Source organism: Nyctibius grandis, chromosome 1 (assembly GCF_013368605.1).
Source record: "Nyctibius grandis isolate bNycGra1 chromosome 1, bNycGra1.pri, whole genome shotgun sequence".
Taxonomy (NCBI): Eukaryota; Metazoa; Chordata; class Aves; order Nyctibiiformes; family Nyctibiidae; genus Nyctibius; species Nyctibius grandis.
This window is the reverse complement of record NC_090658.1, coordinates 133,219,716-133,241,840: the sequence shown is the minus strand read 5'-3', so window position 1 is coordinate 133,241,840 and position 22,125 is coordinate 133,219,716. Positions and strand designations below refer to the sequence as shown.

Genomic DNA, 22,125 nt, shown 5'->3' with positions numbered 1-22,125 from the left:
TGGGAGCAACCTGGTCTGGTGGAAGGTGTCCCTGCCCGTGGCAGGGGGTTGGAACTGGATGGTCTTCAATCATAGAATTATAGAATCATAGAATGGTTTGGGTTGGGAGGGACCTTAAAGCTCATCCAGTTCAAGCCCCTCTCCCGCTTTCCTATAGCCCCTTCAGGTACTGGAAGGTGCTAGAAGGTCTCCCCGGAGCCTTCTCTTCTCCAGGCTGAACAGCCCCAGCTCTCTCAGCCTGTCTCCAGAGCAGAGGGGCTCCAGCCCTCTGAGCATCTCCGTGGTCCCTTCCAACCCAAACCAGTCTCTGGTTCTATGACAACTGAAACCAGTCAGCGTTAAGCCCTGTTACCGGCTCGGGTTTGGTGGCACAGTGGCCTTGCCACAAAGAATCAGCAGAGGAAAGCCAAATGAAGGAGCAACTCTTAAAGTCAACATCCAGCCAAACTACTCCACAGTTGCTTGTTGCCCTACTGCTGCACACAGATTGCTCACCAGAGCCTCCCTTTAGAGGGGAAGCCACCGAGTGAGTTACACAAACCAAACCATTGCTCACCGAGAACAACCAAGACCAACATGGAACTGAGCCATGTGCTTCATGGGGCAGCAGAGCCTTGCTAACGCCGCCCTTGATGGTTGACGTGGGACTCGCAGACGCCGCGCTGGCCACCGTAGGGACCGCGCTCCCCGGGAAACTCATGATCGGCATCGCACCACAGGCGGGAGCAAAGAAAGAGACACACACCTGATGCACAGCAAAAGCTACTTCTAGTCCACATCACCACAAGATATTTTATGTTTCTTTAAGCTTAATTTCATAGGTTTCTGTTTACATTATTCAAATTTCACAGATTTATGCTTACCTTATTCAAAGAGCCAAATCTATATTGCACCCATTATGTTTATTTAAAAATGTAGGTTTAATTTCTTTTTTGTAATGCCCAGATTAACACCTTGATCTCTATTAAGACTCTGAAAGTCTGCCAGATGATGTGTTTGAGGTGGCATAGAAACATCGGGCTGAATTTAACCGATGTACGACCACATAGATGGGTCTATGATGAGTATAAATTGCACTATTAACGCCTCTGCGTTTCGCCTGCTGGATTAAGACCTGAAGACATTCAACTAAAGAGTGCAAGATGACACAAAACTGGGAGGGGTGGCCGATCCCCCAGCAGGCCGTGCTGCCATTCAGCGAGACCTGGACAGGCTGGAGAGCTGGGCAGAGAGGAACCTCGTGAAGTTCAACAAAAGCAAGTGTAGAGTCCTGCACCTTGGGAGGAATAACCCCGTGCACCAGGACAGGCTGGGGGTGACCTGCTGGAAAGCAGCTCTGCAGAGAAGAACCTGGGAGTTCTGGGGGACAACAAGTTCCCCATGAGCCAACAATGTGCCCTTGGGGACAGGAAGGCCAGTGGTGTCCTGGGGTGCGTGAGGAAGAGTGTGGGCAGCAGGTCGAGGGAGGTTCTCCTCCCCTTCTACGTTGCCCTGGTGAGGCCACATCTGGAGTAACTGTGGGCAGTTCTGGGCCCCCCAGTTCAGGAAAGACAAGGAGCTACTGGAGAGAGTCCAGCGGAGGGTACGGAGATGGTCAGAGGGCTGGAGCATCTCTGCTGCGAGGAGAGGCTGAGGGAGCTGGGGCTGTTCAGCTGGAGAAGAGCAGACTGAGGGGGGATCTTATCAATGCTCACAGATACCTCAGGGGGGTGTCAAGGGGATGGGGCCAGACTCTTCTCAGTGGTGCCCAGCGACAGGACAAGGGGCAACGGGCACAAACTGAGACACAGGAAGTTCCATCTGAATATGAGGAGGAACTTCTTTGGTGTGAGGGTGCCAGAGCCCTGGCACAGGCTGCCCAGGGAGGGGGGGAGTCTCCTTCTCTGGAGATATTCAAACCCGCCTGGACACGACCCTGTGCAACGTGCTGTGGGTGACCCTGCTTGGGCAGGGGGTTGGAGTAGATGATCTCCAGAGGTGATTAATTTTTCTGGTGAAAAGTGGAGCTGAAACAGAGGCTTTGTGGGGCCTGGGGAAAAGCAGGCTCGCTGAACGATGTGGAACGTAAGTTATGGATGCTGAGCTTAACAAATACGTAACAAACAACTGTCCAAGTAATAAAGCACAACTCATCAGCTCCGTAAGCTTTCTACCTGCTTATGGTGTAACTCACTGCACTCTGCAGCTGTCTTTGCCTGCAGAACATCCCTGAGGGCGGGGATTTTCTATTATTTCTTTGAAAAGCACATAACCACTTTGGCTTGCTACCACAATAGGTAAAAAAAAGAAAAATATATTATTGTGAGATAAATGAAGTCCACCGAGCTCTGTCTGCTCTATTCCTTAGGTAGCTTGGATGGACTTTTTGGTGGAGGACATCAGTGAATTAGATAATTTTTAATATCACACAGAATCACAGAATCAATGAGGTTGGCAGAGCCCTCTGGGATCATCGAGTCCAACCATTGCCCTGACACCACCATGGCAACTAGACCAGGGCACTAAGTGCCATGGCCAGGCTTTTCTTAAACCCCTCCAGAGATGGGGACTCCACCACCTCCCTGGGCAGCCCCTTCCAATGGCTAATGACCCTTGCTGAGAAGAAATGCTTCCTCATGTCCAACCTGAACCTCCCCTGGCCAAGCTTGAGGCTGTGTCCTCTTGTTCTAAATATGATGACAAATCTCAGGGACCCAAGTAGCCATGGCTTAAAGGCTCTCAAAGTTTGGCTGAAAGATGTGAAAAGATGCCGGGGGATAAAGAGCAAAGGTAAGTATACACAATGTCAGTGACTGGACGTGGAAGAAAGATAAGTTGAAATTTGAAGTAGGGCTCTTTTTTAAAAGGTTCAGCACAATCAACTGCTGGGACAGATTGTCAATGAAATGAGTGGCTTCTCCATCATGGTGTTCTCTGAAAGCTACATCATTACAGAAACAAGGTATTAGGTAATGGTTTTAAACTGAAAGAGGGGAGATTCAGACCATATGGAAGGAAGAAATTGTTTATGCTGAGGGTGGTGAGACACTGGCCCAGGTTGCCCAGAGAGCTGGGAGATGCCCCATCCCTGGGAACATTCAAAGTCAGGTTGGACGGGGCTCTGAGCAACCTGACTGAGTTGAAGATGTCCCTGCTCATGGCAGAGGGTTGGACTAGATGGCTTTTAAGGGTCCCTTCCCACCGAACCTACTCTATGATGATATGGATAGGGTAGGGTAGGGGAGGGGAGGGGAGGGAAGGGTAGGATAGAAGAGACTAGACTAGAGTATTTCAGTTGGAAGGGACCTACAAGAATCATCTAGCCCAACTGACCAATCACTTTAGGGCTGACCAAAAGTTAAAGCATATTATTAAGGGAATTGTCCAAATGCCTCTTAAATGTCCAAATGCCTGGACACTGGTGTGAGATGACAGAGACGATGCTCTACTGGTCTCTTCTGGTCACAGAACCAAGTGAGTGTTTTAAATCTAAAGACCTAAAAGACTGAGAACCTCCACTCCAACTGGTTGGATCGTGGCAGCTTTGAGCTACAGGCAGTATTTCAATCTGTCATACACCCTTCCAGAGGCACTCCTTTGTATCTCAAAACCCTGTGATTACAGTAATTGAGTGAAGGTGAGAGTCTGAAATTCCTCAGGTTTTATTGTCTCGTGGACAGTATTATGGGTTTCAGTTCATAGCAGGTGATAGCAGACAGCAGTGATTCACTACCACGAAAAAAACCTGACTTTCCCCGGAGAGTGAGACAGCCAGAATGCACTTCATCACTACAGCAGGGGAATACAAATTTCTACGTGACAGAGTGATGAAATAGGACTCTCCAAATATTATTCAGAGGATGACAACACGGGTAGAGCAAGGACTTTATGTGTAGCCTCCAGATCACTAAACCTCCTTGTCCTTCCCAGCACAGCTCTGGCTCTGTCAAGGCACAATTTAATTAGGTCCAAAAGTGGAATATGGAAAAACCTCCCGGCTATGTCCTGTGATGAAACAGGAGAGCTGCGTTTTGGGGCTTTAGGGTAAAACTTCTCTACGTAGACACAGACATGAAATATAAATGTGCACAAATATAAAAGCCGAGACAAAAGAAATTAATTCTTTAAAGGATTTTTTGGAAAGGCACAGAAAGAAACAGCCACATTAAGCAGGTCACGTTGATGGGACTGAAAGAGCTTGGTTGTTTGGCCCAGGCCACAAAGATGGTGACAGGGTGGGACATCTGTCTGGGGCTGCGTTTGGGGTGGAGAGGAAAAAAGCATTAAGGAGAAAGAAGAGTTAGAGTTATAGGACAACGTTGGCACGAGAAGTGATGGGTATGAGCTGGCTGTGGAAAAAATGAAGGTGGAAATTAGAGTTTCCTACTTGTGAAGAGATTCCAGAATGGTCATGGGGAGAAAAATCATCTGATCCATTTGGAACGATGTTAATCAGTTCATGTAAGGTAACACAGGGAATGCAAGAGGGTGGGACTGGACACAAACCCATCCCTCCCCATATGATGCTCTCCCCCGTGCGTGCACACGCACACGTATTTGTGTATTTTCAGGAGATTTTGGAGAACACTGAATACATTTTCATTTGCCAAGGGGGACTGAACACCTCGGCCTGGAGCCTCACCCCCCCGAGGTGGCAGTGTTGCTGTCCCCATCCCCGCTGTGGGAGCGCTGCCCGGGCACTGACCGTGCGCCGCTCTGCAGCCGGCTCACGTAGGTCGCGATCAGCGCGTGCTCGTCGGCGGCCGGGCCGGCAGGATCCGCGGGGCACCGGGACCTGGCAGCGGCGGGGGCAAAAGAGAGTGAACAAAACATAAACACAAAGCAAATAATGAATGAATGTTAACGAAACAAGCGGTTCAAAATTAAAACGAACAGATGAGTAATTAAAAACGTAAATATGTTTCCGCGAGCCACGTGAAAAGGATACCTTCTGCTGTTAGAGATGGAAACACGGATTAGAGAAACATCTGGGTACCTAAATACGCGAGGAATGTCGTGGTGGAGCTGCCCCGATGCTGACGTCACTCTTGGGGAGTGGGGCCACCCGGAGCAACGCGGCCAAGAGCAAACGGCTCCCGGAATAACCCACTTGGAATCAATGAGGTTGGCAGAGCCCTCTGGGATCATCGAGTCCAACCATTGCCCTGACACCACCATGGCAACTAGACCAGGGCACTAAGTGCCATGGCCAGGCTTTTCTTCAACCCCTCCAGAGATGGGGACTCCACCACCTCCCTGGGCAGCCCCTTCCAATGCCTAATGACCCTTGCTGAGAAGAAATGCTTCCTAATGTCCAACCTGAACCTCCCCTGGCCAAGCTTGAGGCTGTGTCCTCTTGTCCTGTTGCTGGTTGCCTGGGAGAAGAGGCCGACTCCCACTTCACTACAACCTCCCTTCAGGTAGTTGTAGACTGCACTAAGGTCACCTCTGAGCCTCCTCTTCTCCAGGCTAAACACCCCCAGCTCCCTCAGCCGTTCCTCACAGGTCAGACCCTCCAGACCCTTCCCCAGCTTGGTCGCCCTCCTCTGGACTCGCTCCAACACCTCAACATCTTTCTTGAAGTGCAGGGCCCAGAATTTCTATGAATAGAGATTGAATGCAAGAAATATTTGTCAGAAATAATCCCGCCTAAATAACTATTTGTCTATATGGTCCAATTAAAACACGCTCGTTTCCACCACGCTTGCGACTGCATCTCAAAACCCCTGAGAGAACACAGCAAAACGGTTCTTTTTTCATAGAATCATAGAATGATTTGGGTTGGAAGGGACCTTAAAGCCCATCCAGTTCCAACCCCCTGCCACGGGCAGGGACACCTTCCACCACACCAGGTTGCTCCAAGCCCCATCCAACCTGGCCTTGAACACTGCCAGGGAGGGGGCAGCCACAGCTTCTCTGGGCAACCTGTTTCATCCCAGGCCTCGCACACAAAGGCAGCGATATTTTTTTCTCCAGCCCAGAAGGGCGATACACCAGCTCTGCCCTGCCAGATTTCCCTGCAGCCAGGGGAAGCTCTGCCCAGGACTCCAGCCTGCTGCTCCACCTCATGAAACGGTGCCCGTGTAGAGACAGCACCACTCTGCTGGGAGATGCAAAGTCCTGTGCAGGTAAGAGATCAGATTGTCACCTAAAAGATGGTCCTCAAACATGTATCACTATTATTTCAGCACAATATGCATTTCTTCCTAAAACACAAGTGTCCAAGACATCCCATTTTTCATTTCTACGTCAGGTATTCAAGCCGCTCTTCCAATTTATAAACCGCCGTTAATTCCTTCTCCACACATGTGCAGGAAGTATTTGTTCCAGAAGCTTTTATAACCACGGCATTTATTGCTTTCAGCATCAATACACTGATACTATGAGAACAGAACTCGCATTTTTTAGCCATACAAACTCTTTTCTTCTCTGTTACGTGCAGCAACTTGTCAGAGCAGCCTGCCCGGGGCAAAATAAGACCTTATAAAAAAGAGGCAAAATGGAATTACCCACGTCAACCCCCCCAGGCAAGGAGCAACCTTTGTAATAAGGGGTTGGTAATGAGAAAGAGACGTAACGTCAACCACTGCACAGCAGAATTGTTAAGCAATCTACACTTGGTGAAGCCCGACTACCGGCGAGCGCTGAAAGGTTTATTTTAGATGTGCTTTCTAGCAGGCACACCGCTGCAACCACAACAATTAACATTCCAAGACCTTTTTCATCATAACTCGTTAGACAAACTCTTCTGAAAAGGAAAAAGGCCAGCAGAAATGACCATGTTTTTAACTCAAAGCGGGAAGAGCTTGAGCAGTGATGAGCATTCCTGGTTTGGGAAGGAAAATAAGAGGTAGATTAAATTAATGTGAGTCTGAGCACTGTTCCTAACACGTACCTGCCCTTCCACTCACAGAATCACAGAACCAATGAGGTTGGCAGAGCCCTCTGGGATCATCGAGTCCAACCATTGCCCTGACACCACCATGGCAACTAGACCAGGGCACTAAGTGCCATGGCCAGGCTTTTCTTAAACCCCTCCAGAGATGGGGACTCCACCACCTCCCTGGGCAGCCCCTTCCCATGGCTAATGACCCTTGCTGAGAAGAAATGCTTCCTAATGTCCAACCTGACCCTCCCCTGGCCAAGCTTGAGGCTGTGTCCTCTTGTCCTAGCGCTGGTTGCCTGGGAGAAGAGGCCGACTCCCACTTCACTACAACCTCCCTTCAGGTAGTTGTAGACTGCACTAAGGTCACCTCTGAGCCTCCTCTTCTCCAGGCTAAACACCCGCAGCTCCCTCAGCCGTTCCTCGCAGGTCAGACCCTCCAGACCCTTCCCCACCTTGGTCGCCCTCCTCTGGACTCGCTCCAACACCTCAACATCTCTCTTGAAGTGCGGGGCCCACAACTGGACACAGGATTCAAGGTGCGGCCTCACCAGTGCCCAGTACAGAGGGACGATCCCTTCCCCAGACCGGCTGGCTACACTATTCCTGATAGAGGCCAGGATGCCATTGGCCTTCTTGGCCACCTGGGCACACTGCTGGCTCACGTTCAGCCGGCTGTCGATCAGCACCCCCAGGGCTCTTTCTAACCACTCTTCCCCCAGCCTGTAGCGCTGCAGGGGGTTGGTGTGGCCCAAGTGTCAGACCCGGCACTTGTTCTTGTTGAACCTCACGCCGTTGGTCTCGGCCCATCTATCCAACCTGTCCAGATCCCTCTGGATCCCTCCAGATCCCTCAGGTTCTCTACTTCTGATTCATGCAGTTCATTTTACTTTCTGTCGCTCGAAGCTGTCTTTATTAATGTCATCTTACTGATCTCCAGGACCACCCTGAGGCAGAAGCTTGCCCTCTGCAGCACCCCGAGTACCTCCCTTGCATGGTGTTGGTACGAAATCACGTACACGTGTTCCCTGTTTCATCGTGCAAGCTGCCAAGTCAAGAAACGAGTAATGCTGAACCGGGAACCGACCCCGTGGGATCCCACCTGACACGTGCTCCCTCTTTGGTAGGAAAATATTGATATTTTCTGTCTCTGACTGCAATTTTTCAACCACTGTTGCACCCACATAACAGCAGTTTCAAGCAGTCCACGTTTACCTAGTTTATTTATGAAAATACCATATGGGACAGTGTCAAAAGCTTGATGAGTCAATACATCTTAAATTAGTGCTTCCCCCTCCTTCATGAGGCCGCCCACCCAGGCAGAACCACCCGAGCTCCATTCTTGGACACGATTTGCTCTCGCCATAGATATGTCAGCTATTTTTATTCCCTACCCCTCTCCGCGGGTACGGACCGATTGTTTTATAACGTGTTCAGGAACCTGAAGGCATCCCTTTGACTTTCAGACATGTATTTCAGCAAAAATACTTCTTTATATAGCCCGAGAGGGGAGAAACAGCAATCACAGACTCACAGACTCAATGAGGTTGGAAGAGCCCTCTGGGATCATCGAGTCCAACCATTGCCCTGACACCACCATGGCAACTAGACCAGGGCACTAAGTGCCACGTCCAGCCTTTTCTTAAACCCCTCCAGAGATGGGGACTCCACCACCTCCCTGGGCAGCCCCTTCCAATGGCTAATGACCCTTGCTCAGAAGAAATGCTTCCTCATGTCCAACCTGACCCTCCCCTGGCCAAGCTTGAGGCTGTGTCCTCTTGTCCTAGCGCTGGTTGCCTGGGAGAAGAGGCCGACTCCCACTGCGCTCCAACCTCCCTTCAGGTAGTTGTAGACTGCACTAAGGTCACCTCTGAGCCTCCTCTTCTCCAGGCTAAACACCCCCAGCTCCCTCAGCTGTTCCTCGTAGGTCAGACCCTCCAGACCCTTCCCCAGCTTGGTCACCCTCCTCTGCACTCGCTCCAACACCTCAACATCTTTCTTGAAGTGCGGGGCCCACAACTGGACACAGGATTCAAGGTGTGGCCTCACCAGTGCCGAGTACAGAGGGACGATCACTTCCCTAGACTGGCTGGCTACACTATTCCTAATAGAGGCCAGGATGCCATTGGCCTTCTTGGCCACCTGGGCACACTGCTGGCTCATGTTTAGCCGGCTGTCGATCAGCACCCCCAGGTCTCTTTCCACCGGGCCGCTTTCTAACCACTCTTCCCCCAGCCTGTAGCGCTGCAGGGGGTTGGTGTGGCCCAAGTGTCAGACCCGGCACTTGTTCTTGTTGAACCTCACGCCGTTGGTCTCGGCCCATCTATCCAACCTCTCCAGATCCCTCTGCAGGGCCTTCCTACCCTCCAGCAGATCGACACTCCCACCCAGCTTGGTGTCATCTGCAAATTCACTGAGGGTGCACTCAATCCCTACGTCTAGATCATCTATAAAGATATTGAACAGCACCAGCCCCAGAACTGAGCCCTGAATTCTTCAAAGCAGCACTAAAATGTAATTTTGCAGTATTTTTTTCCCCCCACTCTTCATATAACAACAGGCACCATACGCAAAAATGTGTTACACCTTGCAAAGCAATAGTCAAAAGATAGCAAGAAGTAACGTTACCAGACTCCTGAGGGAGGAAGGGAAGCAGGAGTGTGTGGGAAGAGAAAACTGAGGTCAGAGGGATCTGCCCAGAGCTGCAGGTCGCTCTGCCTTGTCCTGCCTCCCAGGGGTGACGGCTGGAGGTTTGGGTCTGGGTGCTCAGCCATGCCCGGGGCTCGAGCACGAAACCACACGTCCGTGAGAACGGGCTTTGAAAGGTTCCTTGGCTCCTGCCCCAGATCTGACACACTAAGACTTGGCTCTGCAGCTTTAGAAGCAACTCAGTAAACTACTAAGATATTTAAATGGTGCTTTTGGTGTCTTAAATTAATTTCTGTTCTGAAAAATCTACCAGGAAAGCCAAGTAAAATAGAGAATTTATTTAAAATCCTGTAATTTACAGCAAGAAATCCCTGCATGTTTCTACTATGCTGGCTTACAACTTTGTAAATCTTTACAAAATTGCCCCCTGCTGCTCTGGCTACCGAGGAGGGAAAGAGCTTTTCAAAGAGCTGCCAGGACGTAATCTAGAGGGATCTCTTGTTTTCTGTCCCATTACTTTCCCCCACGATTGATTTAAATAGATGTTAAGGTCAAAAAGGATAATTACCACCATTCTCTGCATAATACAGACCACGAGATTTAGCCCAGTGATTTCTGAATCAGAGCCACACTTGTGACTGCTCAGCACTGATGGAACCTGGCTCAGGGATTTAATGTCCTGGGGAAGGCACCGCTTCCCTCGAACCCTCTGAGCAACCTTTGGAGCTCCTCAGACCCCAACCTCCAGCTATCACACGCAGGACAGACGGTGGGGCGTATGTCCAAGCTGAAACCCCCACAATATGATGATGCAGGGAGATGGGATGCAGTCCAGGAGCAGCAGCATGTGGGGTGCACGTTGGTTTTTAGCCTGGAGAAGAGGAGGCTCAGAGGTGACCTTAGTGCAGTCTACAACTACCTGAAGGGAGGTTGTAGTGAAGTGGGAGTCGGCCTCTTCTCCCAGGCAACCAGCGCTAGGACAAGAGGACACAGGCTCAAGCTTGGCCAGGGGAGGTTCAGGTTGGACATTAGGAAGCATTTCTTCTCAGCAAGGGTCATTAGCCATTGGAAGGGGCTGCCCAGGGAGGTGGTGGAGTCCCCATCTCTGGAGGGGTTTAAGAAAAGCCTGGACATGGCCCTTAGTGCCCTGGTCTAGTTGCCATGGTGGTGTCAGGGCAATGGTTGGACTCGATGATCCCAGAGGGCTCTTCCAACCTCATTGATTCTGTGATTCTGTGATTCTGTGGGTGGTCATCATCAAAGCAGAGAATACAGGGAAAAACTGTGGTCTTGTAGCACTTGAATTTAAAGAGATACAGGACAGGGAGGAACGAAGAGCCAGCAAAGAGGTGAAGGACAGCGGTGATAAAAACTGCTTGAGTATGTAACGCTGCTGTTAGGTTACTTTAAAAAAAATCCAAATCTTAATCGGGAAACTTATACCAAACCCGTGGAAGAACATGTGGAAGTGGAAATCACAGAATCAACGGGGTTGGAAGAGCCCTCTGGGATCATCGAGTCCAACCATTGCCCTGACACCACCATGGCAACTAGACCAGGGCACTAAGTGCCATGGCCAGGCTTTTCTTCAACCCCTCCAGAGATGGGGACTCCACCACCTCCCTGGGCAGCCCCTTCCAATGGCTAATGACCCTTGCTCAGAAGAAATGCTTCCTAATGTCCAACCTGACCCTCCCCTGGCCAAGCTTGAGGCTGTGTCCTCTTGTCCTAGCGCTGGCTGCCTGGGAGAAGAGGCCGACTCCCACTGCGCTACAACCTCCCTTCAGGTAGTTGTAGACTGCACTAAGGTCACCTCTGAGCCTCCTCTTCTCCAGGCTAAACACCCCCAGCTCCCTCAGCCGTTCCTCGGAGGTCAGACCCTCCAGACCCTTCACCAGCTTGGTTGCCCTCCTCTGGACTTGCTCCAACAACCAGGCTGACAAATCTTTGAGTAGACAAAGATGAGGCAGCTAGGAAAAAAAAATAAGTGGAGGCAAAATGGAGTAAAAAAGAACTGAAGAAGAAATGAAGTGTTTGAAAGTGATGAGAAAGGTGACAGCAAATCCAGACTCTCAAGAGTGCAGCCCTCTGGACTTGCCCTGCCTGCAGCGTGCTGCTGCTGGACAGTCCCGCTCCCCTCCCGTCTGGCATGGCATGTTTATCACCACTGCTCTGTCAGATCCAACAGCCCTGTGACAGCAGCTGGATTGCAATAAAGCTATTGGAAACCCATCATGAACTGGAGGGAGGAGGAACTGGAATGAATTTGTCAAGCACTGGCACAGGCTGCCCAGGGCGGTGGTGGAGTCCCCATCCCTGGGGGGATTTAAAAGCCGTGTAGATGTGGTGCTGAGGGCCATGGGTTAGTGGTGGCCTTGGCAGTGCTGGGGTAACAGTTGGACTCGATGGTCTTAAAGGACTTTTCCAACCAAACCATTCCATGATTCTGTGATGCTGTTACCTCAGCGGCAGCATACAGGAGAACCTGGAGCAGCACTACTGGAGAAAGGAGAAAACTCCAGAAAAGGTGGAAGTAGCTAATGTGAGAAGCGGAGTAAAGGCAGACCAAAGCTTTCACACCAGAGACAGGTTAGAAGACACCATCAAAGCAGCATCAGGACTGAGCACAGCTATCTTGCCCGCAGGCCCTGTGTCTCCTGTTTCCAGGAGGCACTTGCTGACTGCAGGGTGGTACCTGCACACCCTCCGAGGTCTGCATCACCCCACACCATCCACACGCCCACAGCAAGAGAGAAACACCTTTCACATCTAGGCTCCAAACCCAAGATTTCTTCTCTATTTTAATCATTTTCCTCTCGATCCTGACTCTTACAGCCACTCAAGAGGAGTCTATAAATCTCCCAACTATTCCCCTTGCTGACCATTCACCTTCTGACCGTTCTTTCCTCCCCATCAAACTCTTCATGCTCTCACCTAACGCATCTTCCTCATAACCCACATCCCACAGACTCACCATTGCACCCGGAGGTTTGAAACCACACATTAAAAATAAATACCTCGATATCAGTTTAAATAATAACCACTGCAGCTCAGATTTCTGGTGTGAAGTTGTCAGGCCGAGTTGTTGTGCTGACCCTCGTCCTCACCCTTCCCTCCTCCTTGCTGTCCATTTCTCCTTCACCTTGTCGTAAAGTATTGTCACATCTTCACTGAGCAAGGTTATGTGTGAGCTGGGATCTCCCTTGACTCTAGATAAAGTGCGATTTTTATCCCTTTTCTAGAAAGAAAGTCTATTTTGGTACTATGTGGGCATATGTAAGGTATTCTGGTGCACACATGCCCGACCACCCCAGCTCCATCTCTAACAGCAGTCCAGCCACCACCATCCACGCCAGCTCGGGCTGTTGAACTCTCTTCCCCCAAACCTTTTTGTGGCTACAGTGGAGCTGGGATCTCTAGAGGTCACACAGGTCTAAGGAGCAGAGGATAAGAAAACGAGTGTACTCCACCTGCGGCAAAGCAAAACGGCAGAGGGGACAGTGACAGCGGCTTCAGTCACTTCCAGGTGGAACTGGTGACTGGGCAGCTGGAAGGAAACGTCAGAGAGATGAATGTGGACATGGGGACAGAGGAGAAAAAAGGCACATTGCAAGTTGTCACAGATAAATTAAGCCAGTCAAGCAAATAAAAATCACTCTGGGTTACAGAACTTAAAAAAACCAAAGGACAGAGTCAATGCCACAGATATGAGATAGATCAGTGCAGAGCTGAGGGCAGGGGAAAGCTTCTGGAGGTCTGAGGAAAAAGCTGGAAACTACCCAGTTGGGCGTAGGTTTGCAAAGCCAGGGAGGGCAGGACTCGGGGGGGATCGATGGCACTGGAGACAGCAAAGTCAAACAAGGACGAATAAAATAAAGGCAGGAGCAGTATGAGGGAGTAGGAAGAGCAGATAGCAGTGACATTAGGAGACTGAAAAAAAAGTCAGTGGAAATAAAACCCCTCAGATAGGAAAAAAGGGGTTTGAACATTGTCTAGGCAGGTGACAGCATATCCCTTACAACTTCAGTTCTTAAGGTGCAAATAATTTTCTTTTTAGGCTGTAAGAACGCATTTCGCCTGACCCAAAGCAATGTCTGTATCTCCAGGCTCCTCAGAAAAAAAGAACACAATATTTTGTTGTATTAGAGGTAGGAAATGTGGTGACTGCTCTTCTAGGCTTGGTTGGTGGAAAGGATTTTGATTTTAAAGACCCTTCTCAGTCCAAGGGAGAAATTTTGCCTCCCTGAGCACCCGTTCCTAGAGGCTCCTTGACACGAGCGAGCTGTCAGCACTCCCTTTTGGTCCATGGGAAAGAAAACAGGCATTTCCAGACTGTTCTCACCTTAAAGCAGAGCCCTAACTCAGGTCTGCTCCAGCACATTCCAGAAGGGTTCATCTGCCCACGCAGGGAACCGCTGCAGCTGGCGGAGGAGGGAATGTCCCCGCTGCCACCGAGCAGCCCAGGGGATTGGCACTCTTACACGCTTATAGGACCCATAACGGGAACAGAGACATATAAAAGCCTTTTAGGAGAAAAACAGAGACTGATCCCTCCACCTTTTCACACAGTATGTGCATGAACAGGAGCGAAACACAGCGTGTTCACATCCTGACATGGATCTGCAGCGCCAAAGATGCTGCATGACCACAGACCGACCACGCTGCGGAGAACACAAACGGTGCAGGAGGGTATTTAAGGAGGGAAATACACGTCATTAAGCTAATTGAGGACAGGCTGTCTTGGGGAACAGAATTACTGAAAGAAGAATAGCGCACACTGACCACAACAGGAGGAAACCATCGATTCCTGAGGTAATTTAAAACAAATCAGCTAAAACAAATAACGTTTAGAGGGCTTAGCCTAGTCGTACAGAATAATCATCCCTATTTATTCAGAAAGGCTCATTGGCTGTAAAGATCAGAGAAATACTGGGTGTTGTTGTATCATAGGTCACAAACACAGGCAAGGTGGCATTAAAATCTCCCCTTTGTAAACAGCTCAATAAATGTACAGAACATCCACCTCCCACACGCAATAAAACGCTGTCACACGTAACCACGCCGCTGGATCCATCGCCTCGGTCCGTTTGGGAACTTACATTTTGCACGATGAAAAAAATACCAAAATGGCAACGTTACAGAAATAGATGTGAGCCCCGCAGAGATGCGAGCGTGGCCACAGCGACACGCCTGCCCCAGAGCTCCCTGCCCAGCAGATGAAACCTCCTCTGCCCTCATTCTGTCTGCAGCGCTGGAGGGACGGCACAGAGCTCCCTGCTCCTGCAAAACAGCACCGAAACGCTCGGATCTCAACAGCTCGCTGCCCCTCTGGATATTTACCCACTAAAAGCAGAGGATGAGGAGGCTGGAAATGCTGGAGGTTGCTCTGAGGGGGGTGCAGGGATGGGGAGGAGCACTGGCGAGGGCTCCCTTGGTTGGTTTGTTTTTCACTTTTTAGTTCACCAAAGCAGCGAGCTCAGGCATTAAAATGCTGTTCTTTCAGCTCAGCACAGCAGCTGTCGGAGGGAGGTTATTGCCATGCTTTTAACAGCAGGAGAGCTGCCCACAACTGCCTGCAAGGAGGGTGTAGCGAGGGGGGTCAGTCTCTTCTCCCAGGGAACAAGTGATGGGACGAGAGGAACCAGCCTCAAGTTGTGCCAGGAGAGGGTTAGATTGGAGATCAGGGACAATTTCTTCATGGAAAGGGTTGTCAAGCGCTGGCACAGGCTGCCCAGGGCAGTGGTGGAGTCCCCATCCCTGGGGGGATTTAAAAGCCGTGTAGATGTGGTGCTGAGGGACATGGGTTAGTGGTGGCCTTGGCAGTGCTGGGTGAACAGTTGGACTCGATGATAATAAAAATCCTTCCCAACCAAAAGGATTTTGTGATTCTGTGAAATCACAACCAGAGGTTTCCATCCTGCTGCTGGGTGGCAGCGTTCACCGAGTCCTGGAAGAGCGAGAAGCTCTGCAGCGCAGCTGGCCCCTGCACCCTCTGCAATGAGTGGATGCAACCATCACCAGAATGCCTAAAACATTAGAATAGATTAGCCTTTCTTCCCTTAAAATATCTTAGCTTTTCCTCTCCAGGGAGACCCCGGACCGAGGACTGCCCACTCTGCCACCAGGAGCCAAATCCGTGCCTCAGTTTCTCGAGACCAGAGCTGTCAAGCACAAGCCAGAAGTCTCTCATTCTCCCCCAGCAGAAGTTACTGATTTCAGCCCCTCTTCCCCAGGTGATAACGTATTTCCAGACTGGGTGAGAGCTTGTGTTTGTGGAGGTCAGTCTGGAGGAGCCGTGGCACGCAGCAAGCTCTGCACTAGCTCCGGCGGTAGAGAATCACAGAATCCCAGACTGGTTTGGGTTGGGAGGGACCTTAAAGACCATCCAGTTCCAACCCCCTGCCACGGGCAGGGACACCTTCCACCACACCAGGTTGCTCCCAGCCCCATCCAACCTGCCCTTGAACACTGCCAGGGAGGGGGCAGCCACAGCTGCTCTGGGCAACCTGGGCCAGGCTCTCACCACCCTCACAGCAAAGAATTTCTTCCTCACATCTCATCTCAATCTCCCCTCTTGCAGTTTAAAACCGTTCCCCCTCGTCCTGTCACTCCATGCCCTTGTCAAAAGCCCCTCTCCCACTTTCCCGTAGCCCCTTCAGGCACTGGAAGGTGCTAGAAGGTCTCCCTGGAGCCTTCTCTTCTCCAGGCTGAACAGCCCCAGCTCTCTCAGCCTGTCTCCAGAGCAGAGGGGCTCCAGCCCTCGGAGCATCTCCGTGGCCTCCTCTGGACTCGCTCCAACAGCTCCATGTCCTTCTGTTGGGCCCCAGAGCTGGACGCAGCACTGCAGGGGGGGTCTCCCGAGAGCGGAGCAGAGGGGCAGAATCCCCTCCCTCGCCCTGCTGGCCACGCTGCTGGGGATGCAGCCCAGGACATGGGTGGCTTTCTGGGCTGCCAGCACACGTTGCCGGCTCATGGTGAGCGTCTCGTCACCCATCACCCCCAAGTCCTTCTCCTCAGGGCTGCTCTCAACCCATTCTCCCTGTATTTGTGCTTGGGATAGAAGAGAGAGACCCAACCCCTCCATGACTGCACCTGTGATGAACAGATTAAAACTGGGATGAGGCTGGGTTTCACAAACAATTTAGGGCAATCTACAATTATTTATTAAAAACATTACTAGGAAGCACATGAAAAAGGCTTTTCAAACTCCATCCATGAATCAGTATGGACTTCCACCGAGGTTCCACGTCAGCTGTATCTACAGGAAACCCCGTGAACAGCAACCTCCTAACAGTACATCGATGCAATTAAACAACTGCAGAAGCAGGTCTCTTTTGCCAATGAAATAATGTACAGGTATCCATTTACTATCCTTCCAGCTTTGCCTTCAAATAAATTGATCCATGTTTGCTCCATCTTTTGGGGAAAGAAGAGGTTGGAAGAGCCCTCTGGGCTCATAGAGTCTGACCATTGCCCTGACACCACCATGGCAACTAGACCAGGGCACTAAGTGCCATGGCCAGGCTTTTCTTAAACCCCTCCAGAGATGGGGACTCCACCACCTCCCTGGGCAGCCCCTTCCAATGCCTAATGACCCTTGCTGAGAAGAAATGCTTCCTCATGTCCAACCTGAACCTCCCCTGGCCAAGCTTGAGGCTGTGTCCTCTTGTCCTGTCGCTGGTTGCCTGGGAGAAGAGGCCGACTCCCACTGCGCTACAACCTCCCTTCAGGTAGTTGTAGACTGCACTAAGGTCACCTCTGAGCCTCCTCTTCTCCAGGCTAAACACCCCCAGCTCCCTCAGCCGTTCCTCGTAGGTCAGATATAAAATACAGTCAACTTTAGGAACAAATTCAGCTTTCAAGAAGAAGCCAAGCCACTGAGAAGTGGCCAGTTGGAACAGCTTCAGCACATTAAAATGCGGATCCGAAGCCCGCTCAGCTCACACAAAGCAACCCCAGCGACCCTGCTGTCTTTATTTCATGCTGCCAAGATGTGACAGTGCCTCCAGCTAGGGAAATGAGGCCCTTAATTTTAGTCAGCGATGATCTTTTACATCATGGATTAACCTAGAGCAATAGTAACTGTAATAAATCTTGGGGAAAACATTGTAATCAGACATCTGTGAACTGACAAAACAATACAAGAAAATTTCCAAGGGGGAAAACCCCATTTCTCCTCCCCACCTCCCTCTGTTATTAACTGCTGACACCTGTACATCTTCCAGGTTTAAAGAAATGGAAGACACAGAGATAATGCAGGCATGTGCTTCTGTACCCCTGACAAACGAGATGAGAGATGAACCAACACTTCAACGTGGTTCAGTCACAGAATCCCAGAATCATTGAGGTTGGCAGAGCCCTCTGGCCTGAACCACTGCCCTGACACCACCATGGCAACTAGACCAGGGCACTAAGTGCCATGTCCAGGATTTTCTTAAACCCCTCCAGAGATGGTGACTCCACCACCTCCCTGGGCAGCCCCTTCCAGTGCACTAAAAGCCTCAAAATAGCTGGAAGCACCACACCGTGGATGGACGGGCATGTGCTGAGACAGATACGGAGCCTCTTTCAAGCTGAGGCAAGAGCCAAGTATTTTGGCTTTCATGCTTACTACTAAGTGCACAGATTCTGTAACTGTCCAGTTTGACTGGCCGTATGCAGAGGTTATGCAGATAATTTCATAATTATGCAGGTAATTTCAAGGTTAGTGGACCCTGAAATGCCCTTATAGAAGGCATAGGCAAGGCTAAAAAACCCTCCTGCGACCGGATATATTTCCACGTATAAATATTCATAGCCCAGCAATCAAATCACATCTCCACCTTCCTTAATGACCTAAACAGATAACGCTCCTTCAGCATCAGATTTCCAGCTGTTAGGTATTTCTCTAGCTCTCTTTTAATTAATTTTGCAGTGTTTCCATAGTCTTTTTGAAAGACGGATACTTGACCTGAGCCAAAGTTTCAGCAGGATCAAGTAAAACCTGGAAAGCAGCATTTCTTTGGCATGTGTGGACACGGCCTGATTAAGGTCTGCTAGTAGTAGTAGCTCTGCTACTTTAGGAGTACTTTTCAGTGTAGTTCAACTCAAGCCTTGCAGAGATGGAAACAGCCTGGATCATACAAATGCTACAATCTGAACTGGCTTTCACCAATCCCTCCTGGGAGAACCTCAGCTGAACACACAGAAGCTCTGATGAAGACCATTTCTCATCATTGTGTGATTAAACCCAAACCAGCCCTGATTAGACTCGGACAGGTGTACACGGCCACCACGAGGTATTTTGCAGAGAACAAAGGCACTGAGCAGAATCTGAACGACAATACCTTTCGAGAGATGTGTTTGGGTCCCACTGCGAGCCTCAGGTACATCCCCAGGGGCTTGTTGAGTGGTTATGGAGAAGAACGCGTTCCGCAAGCTGAGAGCCTGAGGAGCTGGAAGGACGGAGGCAAACATTACTACCTGAACCTGAGGCAGCCTGTCCGTTCCCCCCAGGTCCAGGAGAAGATAAACACCCCACTCCTCCTTTGGAATAAGCAAGTATAGAGAGAAGCCTCTTCCCAGGAACTTTTGCAGGATTTGCTAGATGAAGCAACCTCTCGCAACAGGATGCTGAAAGTGGGATCCTTGAAGAGGGATGAGCCAGGACCTGGGTAAGAGGCGGGTACTAACACGGGTATGGTGATCACAGACGATGGCATCTACCATGTATTTGCTGCCTGTGAGTTCTCATGATGCCTGACAGAAGATGACACTTGAAAGTCAGATGATTTCAGCTTTCTAAAGATATGTTCTGGACTGGTCTAGTGCCATTCCACACTCCTGCAAATGTCTCGCCTCTCAGGAAGAGCAAACTGTGGACAAAGGATCACAACAACGATCATTTTGCAGAACCAGGTCATTTCTTTGGTGTTTATTCCAAATTTACTCCAACTTCTTTTCACAGTCTTTGCTGGGGATGGTATCTGTAATTTTAAAGCCCTGTTGCTGATTCTATCATGTCCTCATTAGTCAAAATGCTCATCTTGGTAGCACTGTTGAAAAGCTATTTATGTTTCCCTTGATCACTGCAGTTTCTACACCCAGTATTTCTGGGATTCTGGTGATCAAATCCAGATCTCTGCACATCCTTGCCCACCTCAGAGAAGAGAAAGGTTTCTTCAGTTGCGTGCCTTTGGGACAGTCTCTGCTCACAAGAGGAATGTGGACCCCTGCAATTCACACAAGCAGAAGAATATGGGATTGGCACACCAAAGTGGGCTCAGATTTGACTATTAGGTGCAGTTCTGGTCATCCCACACCTAAAAGAAATGTTGAAAGAAGAAGAGGTACTAAAAGGAACGATGAGCATGATCTGAGTTACAGATTACCTTCTGTGCAAGGAAGATTAAGTAGACAAGGACTCTTAGGCTAGAAGCAGGTGGTGTATATACAACCTTCAACAGCATGAAGAAGGTTAACAGGTGAATTTTACAACAAAAAAGGAAGAGTTTTCTTAAACAGGTCAGAGCTGAGTTGTAGAACTCACTTGTGGATGCTGGATTTATGGAGCAGTGGTCTCTACACATACTGCAAACCAGGCAGTAAACTGATGAGCGCTGTGAGATGGGAGCAAGTGCAAAAACCAAGAGCAAAATCTGACTTACTGACTTGACTTAATGAGCTGCTGCTCATAAACTTATCTAAGCATCTGCTACTTGTCATCACAGGTGACAGGATATGGTATCAGCATGAAATTCTTGTACCCTCAAACCCCCTGACAATGTAGAGATCTTCTCATAATCTAATCAGCGTTTACCTCAAACACTACTTTACCTACTAACACCTACTTACCATAAGCTGTTGATTTTCTTTCCCTTCATTAACCCCATACAAAAATGCAGTTCCACTACTCCTTATCTCCACAGCGTATTGTAAGGTCTATGTTGCCAAAAAAACAAGTCTAAGTGTCAGGTCGTAACATCCAGCCCTCTGCTTGTTTTGGATCAGTGTTGGGATGGTATTTTCCTTGCATTTTCTGTGGCGTCCCCCTTCTCCAATTAAGGGAGCAGGTAGGCTAGGCCCTGCCCACAGAGGATCTCCTGGTGTTTTGCAAAGGTAGAAACACAAGAGACTTGGCCATGGACAATCTTGACTCATGTTTCACTGTCTTCTCCTTCCAGAGCAGCCGTGATTTTTATAGATAATGCAGTAGGCACAATCTGAGAACGAAAGAAATCTCCAGTGGAAAGAATCAGAGGACCAAATGGTTCCTGGGACTACGTTATTCCGCGAGACAAAAAGGCATCTATGATGCCCACTGACCAGCAGAGAACCTAATTATGTACTGGAAAGAGCTGAAACACTGGTAAGCCAGAACACAACAGGGTGGCATCAGGAAGCTCTCTCTACCAGACAGGTGAGATGGTCTTGATGACTGTGGAATTAGAGATTTTTTAAATGTGAATTGTCTGGTTTGGATTAAGAAAATGGGAAAAGGTGGTTAAACAAAGAAGTGGAAACTAAGGAACTAGGTGATCACTGCCCACATTAACTGTTGCTCCCAGGCCAGAACTGACAGAGGGTTACACCATTCCATTCTGTAAGGCCTCTTATGGAAGAGGATGAGGAGGCTGCAGGAGAACCTGGCAGACATTGCTACTCGGGAAATGCTTCAAGCTTGTACACACAGAGGACATGTGTGCCTAAAGCAGGATCTTCTCTGACAGAGATATGAAGATGATTGGTGTTTGACTACAGCGAACAAACTTGGACCCCAAACAGAGGCTTAAAAGTGGAGACAATGCAAGAGACCTTGCCCACAAGGTTGCTTGAAATCCAATAAATGAGAAGATGTTATGGGTCATGTTGCTGAAGGACATGAATACTCTGCAAAGCTTTGGGAATTGCCCACTCTCTCAGCCTCTTCACTTCTCCTTCAGTAAAAGGTGTATTTCATAGAACCATAGAACAGCCCAGGTTGGGAGGAACCTCACAAGATCACCTGGTCCAGCCTTCCATGGGAAGGGGAGCCTAGATGAGATCAGCTAACACCTTGTCCAAGTGCATCTTGAAAACCTCCAGTGATGGGGACTCTACCACACCCCACACTTGAAGTCATACAGTGTATTGCATGTTGTGTAGTGTTTGTAGACACCACATGGGATGATTTACAGACAGATTTTGAAATAATTTTAATGTAGCCAAATCTGCACACACAACTGACTTGTTCTGTCAAGGAAAGTAGAAGGAAAGTACACGGATCTTTGCTTAGTTCTGGTTGAAGGAGCACTGCTGAAAATGAGGGATCTGGCTTGCCTCTTGAGTACCACCTTGTCACTAAAACAGGTTCTCATTCCCTGCAGGGAACACACTCATTCACAGCCTTGGACAAGTGAAGTCTCCAGTGAACCACATTGCTATCCCCCCAGTATATCTTCACGAGAAAGAGAAGTGCAAATACATGATTCAACTAGTTTTTTGCCTGTTTACACACGTACATCCATATAATAATTTACATATATAACACTAAGTAAATGTAAACCCAAATTCAACTGAAACCTAAATGCCTCTAGTAGACATGGGCAACTTGAAAGAACTTGGCAGCTCAGCTGTGTTTGGGGTGGAGAACAAGA

At 49.4% G+C, this 22,125-nt stretch overlaps 1 protein-coding gene across 11 annotated transcripts in view; it reads right to left on the bottom strand.

The window, feature by feature from the left end:
- DTNB (dystrobrevin beta) overlaps positions 1-22,125 on the bottom strand; it is a 648,286-nt gene that overhangs the window by 84,718 nt on the left and 541,443 nt on the right. For 7 of the 11 annotated variants that reach the window (XM_068406925.1, XM_068407087.1, XM_068407167.1 and 4 more), the window contains one exon: positions 4,685-4,774. The exons of the other annotated variants lie outside the window; for them this stretch is intronic. In XM_068406925.1, the coding sequence (XP_068263026.1) occupies positions 4,685-4,774 (90 nt within the window). The remainder of the gene's footprint in view (positions 1-4,684; positions 4,775-22,125) is intronic. 11 annotated transcript variants of the gene reach the window in all.